This window comes from Cyprinus carpio, chromosome B20 (genome assembly GCF_018340385.1).
Source record: "Cyprinus carpio isolate SPL01 chromosome B20, ASM1834038v1, whole genome shotgun sequence".
Taxonomy (NCBI): domain Eukaryota; kingdom Metazoa; phylum Chordata; class Actinopteri; order Cypriniformes; family Cyprinidae; genus Cyprinus; species Cyprinus carpio.
In genome coordinates, this window is record NC_056616.1 from 12,258,297 (window position 1) to 12,273,778 (window position 15,482).

General features: G+C 34.9%; 1 protein-coding gene across 1 annotated transcript in view; it reads right to left on the reverse strand.

Moving 5' to 3' along the window:
- The window catches only part of kcnh5a (potassium voltage-gated channel, subfamily H (eag-related), member 5a), an 84,772-nt gene that overhangs the window by 38,071 nt on the left and 31,219 nt on the right, over positions 1-15,482 (reverse strand). Inside the window, 5 exon segments of the mRNA XM_042747164.1 lie at positions 4,523-4,952; positions 8,593-8,607; positions 8,610-8,676; positions 13,477-13,880; positions 14,601-14,716. Coding sequence (XP_042603098.1) covers positions 4,523-4,952; positions 8,593-8,607; positions 8,610-8,676; positions 13,477-13,880; positions 14,601-14,716 — 1,032 coding nt within the window.

The following is a 15,482-nucleotide window of genomic DNA, read 5'->3' on the forward strand; positions in this document are numbered from 1 at the left end:
CAAGATGTGATTCCATTAGACATAGATCTGGTTCTTCTGATAATGTCTGCCTCACTGAAGGCAAATGTCTCCCCTGTGCTGACTGTAACAGTCCCCTATAACTGTTGATGCTCAAAGATAGCTCGAAACGAGCCACGCAGGGTCATTACAGCTACTGCTGAGGTCTATGAGATGAAGAAACTATCATATCGCTGTACCAGGAACACATAAACCTTTGGAAAACCCTTGGGTGAGACCATTACTGCTGACTGAACTGTACTGCAGTAGCACTCTGGTCAGTGCCAAAGAATGGACAAGGTTTATCGGAAGATTCAAGCCCTATGAGACTGTGGTCACATGACAGCTTGGCCCCGAGGAGTCCTGATGCACAGAGCATCAGTTTCCTTACTCAGCACACACCATAAGTCTTAACCTAGACAGTATTGAAATGTTATGTTGCTCGGAGTCTTCTGAACTACAGCCTCGCATTTGTCTTACACCCTACTCAAGAGAATGAGCGAGACAAAGACTGGGAGATGTGGACAATGTGGGCAATTTGTTATGTAATGTATGTATGTTTTATTAATCAGTTCAGCCAACTCTTAAAGGAATAGTTCTCCCAAAAAGGAAAAAAACTGTAATTTTCTCATTCTCATGTGGTTCCAAACCCATTTGATGTTTTGCTTAGGAACATGAAAGGATCATGTTGGAAATACAAAGCACTTTTATATACAACAGCAGTTTAAAGGAAGAAAAACGACCTGAGAACTGGACCTGTATACGAATGCTTCTTTTTAGCTAAATAACTGATTGATCCGATTCAAAAATCGGATTCATTCAGATTGTTTTTTTACAAAAATGTAAACGTGAAAAATGTAAACAAACATTACAAATGTTGCCTTGGCAAATAACTGAAATAAAATCAGTGTTGGCTGAAGTACTAAAATAGTGAAATCTGAAATTAAAATAAAAATCTAAGTTAAAAATTATTTTTTAAAATGACTAAAACTTAAACTAAAATTAAAAAGCTAATTCACAATATTAATAAATACTACGAAAGTATATAAATCAAACAGGTTTTATACGTGTCTGGTTTATAAGAACATATTACTATATCATAAGCTTATAAACAACATATATATGCGAAGCATCTTGAAAATATCTCATTTCATATTCCACAGGAGAAATGAAGTTTTAATTTCTGCATCAGCTGTCTCTTTAAGTGCCCCAGAAGCAGTAGTACTTGCTCTCTCTCCTCTCTCAGTCCCACAATGATACACTGAACCTTAACAAGCCCAGGATTTATGTTTAAAAAAAAGAAGTACAAAGCAAATTTATGCACCAGCAAGAACAAGAGTCTAAACTGTAGCTCTGTTTCAGTAAAACAAAAAGGCCCTGATCAGCACAGCTGGCTTTAACATGGTGATTAACCTAATGCTAATTCCACAGATAATATAAATCCAGTCCCATTCATACAATGCATTAAACACTGATTCACCACCACCACACAAAAAGTACATCCACAGATCCGTGATTAGCACACATATGACTCTAAGAACAGGCAATTAAACTCGGTTTGTGTAAATCAGCTAGTCTTTATGAATTCATATGGTTCATTAATTCTAAATGTCTGCTTCATCATAATTTAGTATTAGCTGGATTTGGCTAATGCAGTACAACAGAATACGACACAATGCACCATACTGTAGCACTGTGAGATAAATCCACAAACAACACAAGACTTTCTCTCCATCTGCTGTCATTTGTGCAGACAGACAGAAGTATGACAGAAACGCTGCAGAACAACAAAGCAATATATCAACGGCAAGCACTGTGATACTACACATCAGGAAATGATCAGCACTGCGACTCACTCCAACTAAAACTGATCTGAAGCCAGCTGTGCTTTATAAGCTGGAGTCTGCCAAATGAAACTACCTTTAGTCAGCTTTCCAATTAAAACTTTAAAGCTGAAGTGTGTAATTTCTGTGCTAATAGTGACACTTATAGAAAGTGTAAAAAAGAAAAATCACACCACTGATTGAGTCACAAGTGTCACACTGCTTAAATAAACAGAAATCACAGCAAAAAAAAAAATGAAAGAAATCTAAAGAACATTAATACATTTTATAAATAAATAAATGCTGGTTTGGTTGGCTAGATGGATGGATGGATGGATGGATGGATGGATGGATGGATGGATGGATGGATGGATGGATAGATAGATAGATAGATAGATAGATAGATAGATAGATAGATAGATAGATAGATAGATAGATAGATAGATAGATAGATAGATAGATAGATAGATAGATAGATAGATAGATAGATAGATAACAAATAAGTCAATTTATTTTTCTCATCTTGTAAGGATGTTTAGATATTTTACTGGAAAGCAAGAGAAGAATACTCATTAGAAAATAATTTTTTGCTGTAATGTTTGAAAAGCACAGTGTTTACACTCCTCACGAAGTTGACCTACAAATGGCTGACTCATAGTTGTCTCTGCATATTAAACTAGAATATAAAGAAGTATTTTAGAAAATCACATTTTTTAGTATTTTAGCATGAAAAAAATTACATACTGTACTACACTTTGTACAATAATCTAACTGCTATTTAAATTTACAAAAGTATTGCCCTCTATACAGTATCTCTTTCTAAACTGTGCATTTAGCTGTGCCGCTGTTCCCTGTTTACTCACTGACAGTTTTTTCAGCCTCCTGGGTGGCTCACCTTACGTTTCAACCAACAGCTTACAATTTTCTGTAGCTCATTCTATCTGCTAGCCCTGTGGATCTGTAGAGGATTACTGATGGAACTGTTCAGTAACTCAAAAGCTGACCTACACTACTGCTTGGCTACTACAGTACTTATGACCTTTGGAGAAGGTATTCTAAAAATAACAAGTGATTAGGTGAGGAAGAGCAAATAGTGGCATAATGGGTTCAGGAGGTTTAAAGCACAAGTTTATTCATTTATGATTGAATGTAACAGCTTAAAGAGAGAAGTTTCAGGAAATGTTTTCACAGGCGCATTGCAGGTCTTACTAGGACATGATGTAAATGTTTTTCTAAACAGAAATCCTGCAAAGGTAGAAAATAGTTTTATATCAAATTATGTGATGTTATATGATACTATTAATGTGTCTGCAATGCTTTTAAATAGCACTTAAAGTTTGGTGATATGCCCTGATTGACGAGAATTTAATAAACACTCTGATGCTATTTTAAGTGTATTCCCTACCTTGAAGTTCAGCCTTAAACCATAAAGGATACACTGACATTAAAATTCTGGCGATACAAAAAGCTGCTAATTATTTTCATGTTTTGGATGATAACGATAATAATGTAAAAATTCATCAAATTTCTACAGTGTTTTGACTAAATAAAAAAAAAATATTAAAAATTATTTAAATTTTTTATAATTTAATTATTTAATAATTATTTACTGTTTGACAGTTTTTTCAACACTTTTTGCAAAACACAACACACAATTCTTTATGTAACACACAAAAATCTAACAGGAATTAATATTATGGCAAAGGTGTTTGCAAATGTTTGCTTTTGAGATGTGTTTGTGAGGTTTTGAATGCAGTGCTTCATTTTCAAAGAGATGTGAGGCGTTTTGCATTTTGTGTGTGCAATTCTTGGATTTGTGTGTTTTGAAAGTTTTGCAAAAAAAGAGGCAAAGTTTTGAAAATGTGTGTAAGCAGTTGAAACAAAAAACGTAAAAGATTATGTTAGATGACTGCAAAAGCAAGTACGTACAATGAAAGGAATAGTTCACCCAAAAAGCAATATTCTGGATATAGGATTTATATTTTAGCCAGAATGGTTTGAAGCTAAAATGTCTTAATGATGGATTTGTTTCTTACAAACACACAGCTTTTGGGGCAGAAGGTCGCAGGTTCGAGTCTCGGTGCTGGCAGGAGTTGTAGGTTGGTGGGGAGTGAATGAACAGCGCTCTCTTCCACCCTCAATACCCGTGGCTGAAGTGCCCTTGAGCAAGGCACTGAACCCCCCCATTGCTCCTTGGGTGTATGCACTTGGATGGGTTAAATGCAGAGCACCAGTTCTGAGTATGGGTTACCATACTTGGCAAATGTCATGACTTTTTTCACTTCACAACATTTTAATTGATGGACTGGAGTCCTGTGTATTACTTATGAATTATTATGATGTTTTTACCAATTGTTTGGACGCTTATTCTGATGGCACCCATTCACTGCAGAGGATCCATTGGTGAGCAAGTGTAGTAATGCTAAATTTTTCCAAATCTGTTCTGATGAAGAAACAAACTCATCTGCATCTTGAATGGCCTTATTGTGCATATATTTTTAACATGTTTTCAATTTTGGATGAACTATTCCTTTAAATATACATTATTGAGTGCTACCAATATAAACTCTAATATCAGTCAGTAACTGGAATGGCATCGATATATTGTGCATCCCTAATCTCCAAACATTTACCAACCACCTAAAGCTCAATCTGTCTAGTAAAGCATCCACGAAGCAAGGACACCATTTAGTGATACTTACAGCCCACCATCATCATGGCCACCGAGAAGATCTTCTCCCCGTCTGTGGTAGGTGCAATGTTCCCAAAGCCAATGGTGGTGAGACTTGTCATGGTGAAATAGAGAGATGATATGTAGAGTGTGTGCTTACTGGGACCGCCTTCCCAGTGGCCAGAGCCACTGGCATTGTAGCGGTATGGTGTGCCAATACTGATAGCCAACTGATAAAGCCAGCTCTCCCTCTTGAGGTTGTTGGTGCCCTCATCGATGATCTCATAATCACCAATGCTGTACCAGATGCAGGCCAGCCAATGTGCCACCAGGCCAAAGACACACACCAGTAAAACTAACACAGCAGCACCGTATTCCAGATAGTGGTCCAGTTTGCGTGCCACTCGACCCAGACGGAGTAAACGCACCACTTTCAAAGAACTGAATAGGCTGCTGAGACCCTGGCGAAGAAAAAGAGAATGTATCATCAGAGATGGTAACAACATGTTAACACTAGCTGAACTCCATCACAAATCATGTTTTAAACATATTGGGGAAAAAAATCCACATGGCACAACTGATCAGCAGCCAATGAACTTGTTTCTCAACATTCAAATACTCAAATACACTTCAGAAACCCTCCACCTTCCCCAGCTCCACCTGTATAGATCTACTACATTTTTTTTTTATTATCGTTTATCAGTTGGAAAAAATCCTTCCAACAAATGATTGCAACTATATTGTTACTCTGTCGTTATCATTATATGGTGTGAACGTCCCAAATCTAAAATAAATAGAACAATATTTATAATTTTATCTTATCATTATCATATCTTAACAAAACAATATTTTGACAATATTTTCAAAAAACTGTTGTACTTTTTATAAGAAAAAATAGTAAAATATTACGGCAAACAAGACAATAAGAATTTATTTTGGAGAATTGAATCCTTTTATGGGAGTTTTTAATGAGACTGAAATCAGTTGTATCACTTTATGTCCAAAAAATGATCAAAGCTTATTTTAATTTAGAAATGATTCATATTCTTTAAGAGTTATGTTCAAGTCATTGTATGTATCAAAATACATTTCTGTATTTTAAAAGAAATCCAGACAAAACAAAAAATAAATAAATAACTTTTTACATTTTACTTTAATGCAGCATATTATTGAGTAGTGTTGGCTGGTGACATACTTCTCTGTGTGCAATGTAAACGAGCTGGAAAGAAAACAGTTGTGTAAGAAAATGCTTAGAAACATAAAGACATATTCATGTTGGCATGTATTGTTTTATATTGATAAGGTGCACTTGAAAGGCTTAGTTAACATAGTTCATGATTTTAAAAAAAAGTCAGGAGTAGATTTCAAGGTGAGATCATCCATGTTCACTTGAACATGAATAATTCCAGGTTGATGGGTGTCATATAACTCCAGAGACCTGCTCTTTCAGCCTATAGCCACTTTGATCTGACACCTTTCATGTCAGAGGAGGAGGAGAGGATGGATAGCTGGGATTCCTCGACTGATCCTACCACTCCATCCGCCACATCCAAAGAGAATCTTTAATCTCATGAGTGAACAAAGTTGTTTTATTGATCAGGCAAATTCTTTTGAGCTTATGAAAGATTACAGTTTATAGTTTGGATGTATGTTGTTGAGTCTGTATCATTAAAGGGTGGAATAAATATAGTCTTTTTGGCTCTGAAAGCAAAATAAAGAGGATGCTTTCACTCAGCTACGCCCACGCTTGCACTCTATCCCTTTGAACAAAAGCTTAAACATTACTTGTCAACTTCAGGCCAATGCAGATTATAGGCTTTTAAAGAAAAAGCCCACTCTGATTAACATATATTTGTAAGAGTTTGCTTAACGTACACAAATACGGCATTAACTTATTGGAAGGCCTACATAGAATATGCAGACATGGTCTGCAAGCATTGTAGGGGGAGGTCTGTAGAATGGACTTAATATGGTGTTTTACTACAATCTAAGGGTTCACAGTTACAGAGGTTATTTGCTGGAGTTTGCTTGCTAAAAGGCGTTTCTACACACAATGCAATATCCAACTGAATCAGGAATCAGAACACATGACCCAACTGTGTGCACTACCACTGAAAATGAAGAACCGTGTCCAGTGTTGCTCAAAATTTGGGAACACACCAATATTAAAATTCTAAACAATACAACAATAGCTGATAGGTTTTTCCTTGTAAAAAAAGTTTTAAATGTAAAAACAGAGGAAAAGTGTAGGTACAATTAAATATTGAATAAATTAAAGCTCTAATATCAGCTGAAAATTACTTTATTAATATGCATTATTAAATATTTAATAAATATTAGTAAATATTAAGTATAAATATTTAATAAACACACAAGCGGCATGAGCCAATATACATTTACAATATACTTTTTTAAATGACAAATCGCTAACATTAAATTCCCATACTATATTACCTAAATAATTTAAAAATAAAGCATTTAAAAAAAAATTATATGTGAAATTTAAAAAAGTTAATTTATTTTTTAATGGATATTAAGTTTGAAATTTAAATTGTAATGTTCATCATTTATTTTAATCAATAGCTGAATCTAATTCTGTACTATTTTGTCTAAATAAAAATAAAATGCAAAAAATCTAAAATAGTCTTAAATGCTACAAGTGAATTTAGACATCACAACACTATAATGTACAGAATAAAAAATATATATTCATTTTGAGATCTCTTAAAGATTACATTTAACAGTATTAAAAATATTAGTGTTTTTAACATTGACTTTAAATGAGCATTAGATAATAACAATGGTAATATAATTGTAAAAATAGAGGAAATGAGTATAACGATTGATACAAAGAAATTAGCAAAGCTCTAATATCAGCTGATAGTGCATCCATACAGGAAATTAAGCATAAATATATATTAATTAAATATTTAAACTAATAATAAATATAAACATACAAAGGACATGAGCATGTACAGAACTTTGTAAATGAAGAACATTAAAATTTTACCATGAAAATCAGCCATTTCTTATTGAATTTAATACACAAAAAAAAACTCTTTAATGCAATTTTTGTGATTCAACCTGCATGTTTCACAGCTGAACGTTTCTTGTCTTATAGAGGACAGCTGTGAGGTTATCTGGAGGACAAAATGTAATGATTTGTTCTACGCAGACACTTGATTGAATTCACTTTTTATGCTGGTAGAGCGAAAATGAGGGGGTGAGAAGTAAGTATACCTAATTGTTGCATCCTCAACAGCTTTGGACTGTCAGCCCAGAACTGTTTATTAATAGTGGCCATGATGTGTACCTCACAGGTTTAATTAGCATTTCCTCCACCGAGGATTTCTGCTTTTTTGTTCCAGCCGTCACACAGTCAAAAGGCTAATTTCTCAAACATGCTTTATGTTCCTGAAAGGAGCAATTTTCCCTAGACACTGACACGGAGGAAGGAAGGTAAAAATAGATGTGTTCATTCTGCAATATTGCATGAAATCCTAAGGCTTTTATTACGCTATAGCAAAAAAAAAACTATAAAAAACTATGCTAATTTTGGCAACACAGTCAACTCCCCAGGCGGAGCAGCTCCTAATGGATACTTTCCCAAGTAATTTATCATTTTGAGGGTCTATATCTAATTTGCAACTGTGCTTATGTAGCGTTTAGTAAACCATAAAGTTTTTTGTCTTTGTCTTTGAGGCCAAACAGATGAGTAGCTATCGGGTGTGAACATCAGAGGTTATGAGTGCTCATAAATGTTCAGTTAGATGTGACGACCCCACAGTTGTATCATGGGATAATGGAAGAGAGAAACATTAATGCCTATTGGTGAAACATGCTGCGTGTGGTTGTGTGTGTCAGGGTATGGGGAATGAAGCTTGTGCTGTCTAATTTGAATTGACTCGCATCTAAAATCACTTTAGATAAACAAAACACACTAAGGGGTGCAGCATTCAGAGCAACATTAGCATAAATTAGAGAGCCATTAGTGCATCTCTGCTCAACATTGAATAGGAGAGAGGTTTACCGAACTGTTGTACAAATGAGAAAATGGGACAGAAGAGCCTTAAACAACCCAAGAAAGGAGAGCGAACTTACAGGCAACATCGAGTCTCCTCCGCACGTGTGGTGTTGCGTTGAGAGTGGGCCGCAGCTGGCAAGTGGCCCACTGCAGAAGGGTCTCTGCAATGGGATCCTAAGTCAGAAAGACAGAGGCAGACGTTTCACTTCATGCCAAACGCTTGCGCATGCATATAATAAGCCCAGAGATGGACTTTAGGATTCAAGAGACCCATTTACAGATATTAGATCTGAACAGCAGCACACACTGAACGCATCAAACTAATTAGTATGAACGGAACAGCAGATGTATGCGGGAAAGAATGTCATATCAAGATGCTAAAAAAAAAGTTATACAACAAGTGTTCTATAACAACAACTGACATGTCCTAATATGCACTTTCAGAAAAACCTTTGTGTGAAATGATTAAAGGAATAGTTCACTTGAGATTTCTGTCATCACTCATTCACCTTCACATTTTTTCAAACTGATATAACTTTCTTTATTTTGTGCAACACAAAAGCTATATACCAGTATATATATATATATATATATATATATATATATATATATATATATATATATATATATATTATATATCAGTATATTCATATTGCTCTTTTCCACACACACAAAAACTATACAGTGTTCAAATATAATGGCTGTCAAGTTTCCAAAAAGAATTGAAAAACAAGATAATATACAATAGATTTTAGTGAGGAACAAACACAACCACACCATATATGTCTTACAGATAACATATCTTGAAAAAGATTTTAGAAAGATTTTAGTTTTTTAAAACTCTATTTTTATATTTTAAGAATTTAAGTTTAAATTTAGGTTTACAGTTTTTTGTAAGTGTTAATTCTTAATACTTAATATTATGCAATTTTGCTTTTCAGTAAATGTATATTTCGTTCAATCATCTTTCTTTTAACCACACTATAGATAGTGATAAATAAACTAAATACTTTTCTATTGAGGTTTATGTTTAAAAAACAATTTGCTGGGAAAAAAAACTTTAAGATATGAAGTCTTAATATCTTATTCAGTTGTGCTTGTCAAATAAATTAATTTTTCATTTAAATTTATTAATTTTAAAAGAAATTAAGACAAAAATATTAATTAAGAAAAGTATTTTTTGTGTAGTGCAGGCCACAACCTCATTGTACAGGTGGTACAGGGCACTGGTTACCAAAATTCCATACAGGAGAACAATTATTAAATATTTATATATTTAATAGGCATATAAGCAATAAGAGCTGCCTTGGTCACTGTATAATTGGGAAAACTGTATGGTAAAGAGCTTCTTAATCATTTCATTTTGGAAAAAAAGTCAAGTCCATACAAGTTTTGAAGACAATACGTGAAGGACTTAATGAACTTTCATTTATATATCCCATTAATACATGCCAGAAAGAGCAGGTATTACACAACACAAGTCAAGAGACCAGAATAGCCAAATAAACAGGGACATGTGGCCCACAGGGGACACAAAGACAGAACAGTCTCCAGTTCATAGAAAAAACATCTGACAGCTGCACATCAATCCCAATGACAGACAGTCGCACACACATTGTAGCATTTTATTAGGAGCAAACTTTTTTTGTGAGTTCAAATGTTTCAGTTTGTTTAACTTTCAAAGGTACATAAAACATTTAATAAACTGCAAAATAATTTTCTTGGTCTTTGTTATGTTTATTTTTTCATTTATCACTAATAATTTGTTTTCCAGTTTTAGACAAATCTAACAAACAGCATTGTTGCTAAAAACAAGAAAAACCATTTGATAATTGAGTAATAAAACAATATAAAAATTATTAAAAATATTATTAGATATTATAATTTATAAAGATTATTATAATTATTTTTTAGTGTTGATCATTTGCACTGTCATCTTTGATAAATGCCCTTGGTTTTACAGTGCTCAGTGGGGGTCTAACACATTGCACCCCCACTATCATTAACACCAGCCAACTCAACAAGTGTCCTGTTAAGATTGTGGTTTGTGTCAGGTTTGGGAGACAATTCACTGGGGGCCAGCTGAGTGTGACATTTCAACAGCAGCTGTGTCAGAGGCCATCAGCTTTCATAAAAAACACTCTCTGCTGATAAATATAAACAGTATGCAAATATAAAACATGCACATTGTCATGTATGCACATTCAGAAAAAACACATGCATAAATGCATGGGGAAAATGGAGATGAAATTCTCTGAATGCTTTTGAGTTTGATCACTCAAATGTTCTGTTCCTCCACTTTTAATTCTCTAAACTATATCTGATTCCTTCTTTATTAGTACTACAGCTTTATTAGTATATCTACGGCTGTCTTAATAAAGGTTCTTAAATGTTTCTCTACAGCATATGGGTTCATTTTTCATTGTGTTGGGTTTTTGAATTGCTATATTGCTCTATGAAATTGAAAAAAACAAATCTTGCAATTATATTATGGGTCACCTCAGCTTATCAGTTTCTGTTTTTTGCTTTGTTTTTTTTTTTTTTGTTGTTTTTTTAAGCACAAGATAATAGATGGTTTTCTAAAAACATTAGAAGTTAGATATTAGAACACTTTGTGATTAATAAAAATTGTCTCAAATGTCAGTTTGGAAATACTTTAGACTGTTTAAATGTGAGTTCCTGTTGTATGATGTATCTACAGTATATGCGTATATATATAAATATATATATATATATATATATATATATATATATATATATATATATATATATATATATCATCTAACTAGAAATAAAACAAACATAGGTTGTGTTTAATCACAGAATTATCACTAAGTGTGTAAAGAATTATCACTAAGTGTAAAGAAATAAAGCAGCTTCACAAACAAGCATTACTCCTCTCCTTTTTCAGCTACAGACCATCTATCTGAGTCATAACCTTAGCTGAACTCAGCCTGAACATGCAGATTTCAACCACAGCAGGAGTGATACAGCAGTGCCACACGGTCCTACATGCCACAGGAAACACTTTTGTTGAGAACTGGGCACACTGCAGATTTGGAACTTCATTGTGTTCCAGTGATGCAGAGACTAATGCATTCCAACAACATCACCACAATGGGAAAAGATGCCTGTTGCCAGGGCAACCGTGAACTTACAGCACCAATAGGAATCCGAGGAGTTATTTTATTGGATAAATATATCATACCATACATATGGAGATTAATAATGTAAAGAAGCTCAAAGCAGAATCATATTTTATTCTGAATGTCCACAGTCGCCCAATTTAACCTACAGCCATTAGGACGCCTGTGCCCATTTAAAGTTTTTCGGATGATAACTTCCATGCAGCTCTCTATATTAGATCCTTCAGACAGATTAAAAAAAAAATGGCAAGTAAAATCTCCCACTGATCCTCCAGAAGAACTTGAAGTACACAGAAGTTCAAAAAGAGCACTGGAAGTGCTTTTCATTCGTGTGACCTCTCAATATATCTTCTTTTATGTTTATATTAATCTTTGAGTCGCAGAAACCTTCTCATTTGGCAAACACTGCCTCCTGTGGCGAATATATACCACAGCAGCTCTAAACATTGAAAGGTCTCACACACAACTGATATCACACAACCATCTCAGTCCGTCCTAGCCTCTACTTCAACACACATCTACACAGACTCCAGAAATCATGCAGCCCACTTATCATTGATCTGTCTGTTTGGTCTGAAACCCATTTAGGCTAATGCCCAGTATCGTGAGCAGCCACTGATATGGAAAGAGATGGCAATAATGGATATAGTTTTCACGTCAGAGCTTCAGCTTCAAGAAATGTTGGAGGGAAGGGGGTCCACTCAATCCCACTCCTTTCTATCAAGAAAAATAAAGCATTCCTGACGTGCATAAAAACGTACATGCAACACCACTCGTGCAAGTTAAATAGACGAACATGAGCTGCATTCGTTTCTTCTCAGATAGAAATGTATGCTGGGGAGAATTCCTGTGCAAACAGTAATTGCCGCAAACAAGATCCACAGATGAATAATCACCAACTTTAGTAACATGGAGGAGGATTAATTGTAATGCAAGAGCTGAGTACAGAAAAATTGATTGGAATACTCCATAAATATAAAACCAAAAGTAATAAAATCTAAGAAGATGAAGGTTTATGACTTGTGCTTTTGCCTATAATTGGTCATTGGAGAACAATCAGATATGTTATATCTGATCAAATAAACTGTAAACAAAAAGATTGTGTTTGGCAGTAATTTGGATGAAAGGCAAAATGCACAGAGTAAAACTGTTTCAAGGTCTTCTGTAGTTAAATCATTTAAAGGGATAGTTCACCCAAAAATGAAAATGTGATGTTTATCTGCGTACCCCCAGGGCATCCAAAATGTAGGTGACTTTGTTTCTTCAGTAGAAACACAAATCATGATTTTTAACTTCAGGCGTTGCAGTCTCTCAGCCATATAATGCATGGCAATGGACCATTGACACTAGAGTAAAAAAATAACTGTTTTCTGTTTTAATATATTTTCAAATGCAATTTATTATTGTAATGGTAAAGCAGAATTATCAGCAGTCATTGCTACAGTCTTCAGTGTCACAATGATCCTTCAGAAATCTTTTGAATATGCCGATTTGCAGATCAACAAACATTTATTACTATTATTTTTATTATTATCAATGTTGAAAACAGGTGTGCTGCTTTATCTTTTTGAGTAATGATAAATTTTTTCACAACTTTTTGATGACAGTTCAAAAGAACAGTATGTACTGTATTTGCAACAGAAATCTTTTGTAACATTATAAATGTACTTACTGTCACTTTTGATCAATTTAATGTGCTACTGAATAAAAGTACTGACCGTAGCGTATATATATATATATATATATATATATATATATATATATATATATACTGTAGCTACATTAATATTGCTCAAATAAATGTCTATCTTCAACACTGTGCTTACCTCATCCACGTTTTCAAAGGCATTAATGATGTCATAGGGCAGGCAAGACAGCAGGTCTATGACAAACCAGGTCTTCAAGTAGTTCATGCGTATGAGCTTCGGGTCAGATATGACCTCTCCTCCAGGTCCCACAAAAGTTGTATGAAAGTTCAACACAATATCCACAAGGAAGATGACATCCACCACGCTGTCCAGTACCAACCACACCAGGTTGTTCTGTTTAGTCTTAAAGGACACATTGTAGGGCACCATGATGGCCGTGTAGAAGGTGAGGATGAGGATGACCCAGTCCCAAGAGGTCTTAAAGGTGCAGTAGTGCAATATAATGTGAGGTGGAGTTTTAGGAGCCTCTTGCTTATATTGAGGGAGGATGTCAGAGCCCAGCTGAAGAGCCTTGGAAAGACAGAAATTAAAGTTAATTAAAAGATTGAGCGAGATACAAAAGAAAATATTATACATTAAAAAAAAAAAAAAAAAAATTCTGATGTTCTGATGTCACTACAAGGTTTCTTAAGTGCTCCCTTATCAACTAGTTTTGCTTTAAAGACAACCAGTTTTGCTGATGAATATCTATGCTGGCCGGAAAATCAATCATCCTCGTCTAAGCTGGTCTTTTGCCCTGTCAAAATTATGCACTGTAAGGAATATATACCTCATGAAAGGGCACCATAAGATATAATACAGTGAAAAGTTTTAGAGACATAAAGCTTATGTCAGCAGTCATTGGACAGCTGAGTCAACTATCATTTGTCTGGAAATGAAGTCAGATTTTATTTCTGCCATGTGGGACTGAAGACAAAGGCAGCTGACCTTTTTGTATGTGCATATATATGTGTGTGTGGGTCAAGTTTTGCCTCCATAGTGAGGTCCAAATGACTCCAAAAAGACAGTAAATGAAGATCAAAACTACAAAACCTGACCAGCCAAAGGTCCTTGCAAAGATAAAAAAAGCTGAATATAGATTTAGTGAAAATGCAAAAAGGCTTATATGAAGGTCAAGAGTATGGTAAAAAGAAAGAAAAAAAACATCATTAGCTATCATTCTCATAAAAACAACAGAAGTCAATGGAAAGTCCTGATCATAGGAAAAACAAATGTGTGTGTGACGCTCACCTCTGCCAGGCGTGAATGCTTGTGGTTGACCTCAGTCTTGTTCATAGGTGTGAGCTGCTGAAGTGTACTCCGGCTATTGGTTAATGCCCTGGTCAGCCTGGCAAACTTGGTCCATCCTGCCACACAGAGCAACAAAATGGTGTATTAGCAACAGGAAACACTTCTTTGCCTCCTCTCTACATTTCTTCCTGTTTACTTTACTCACAAACACACTTTTCCACACAACTAGTAGCACTGCTGGCATCACGCTGCCAAAAAGCAATGGCCCACGCTGATTTCCACCGAGGCTCCTGCAAATGCTGACACCAGTGAAAACTGTTCTTCCCCATCCCTTCCTTCCAAAAAAATTCACATATTTTTGTGTGCCCATGCCCCATTTATAAAGTCTGTGCCATCAACATGTCTCAGCCTTCTCCTTCCTCGCTTTGTAAAAACAGAAACTGTTATAAACCCTTGGGGACTCTTTGCAAAGGCATAACGTTTCTTTATGACTTTAAAATGAAAGCATTATGACATTGTGGAGACATGAAGGAATTTGTTGCATCCAACAGAGAGCCTCGTTTGAAGTCATTGCCATCTCATTAATAAAAACAGATGGGAAGATTTTCTTTTGATCTCAATAACCCTAAAGTCAGTTGGGTCAGTTGAGTCCTACAAAGTCAGATCTTCACCAAGTGATTGTACAATGTGCACGTGCCAATGCGAATGCTATTTTTTTTTTCTGTTAATCTCATCCATTCTCTTTTTGCCCTCAGGAAGGACTGTTTTTAAAACCTAACAGTGCGGGAAAAGGAGTAAAACATTAATAACATTGCGGCTCTCCCATTTAAGTCACATCTCATGAATGTTCAAACATAACAATACAGTACTGGAGCACACTGG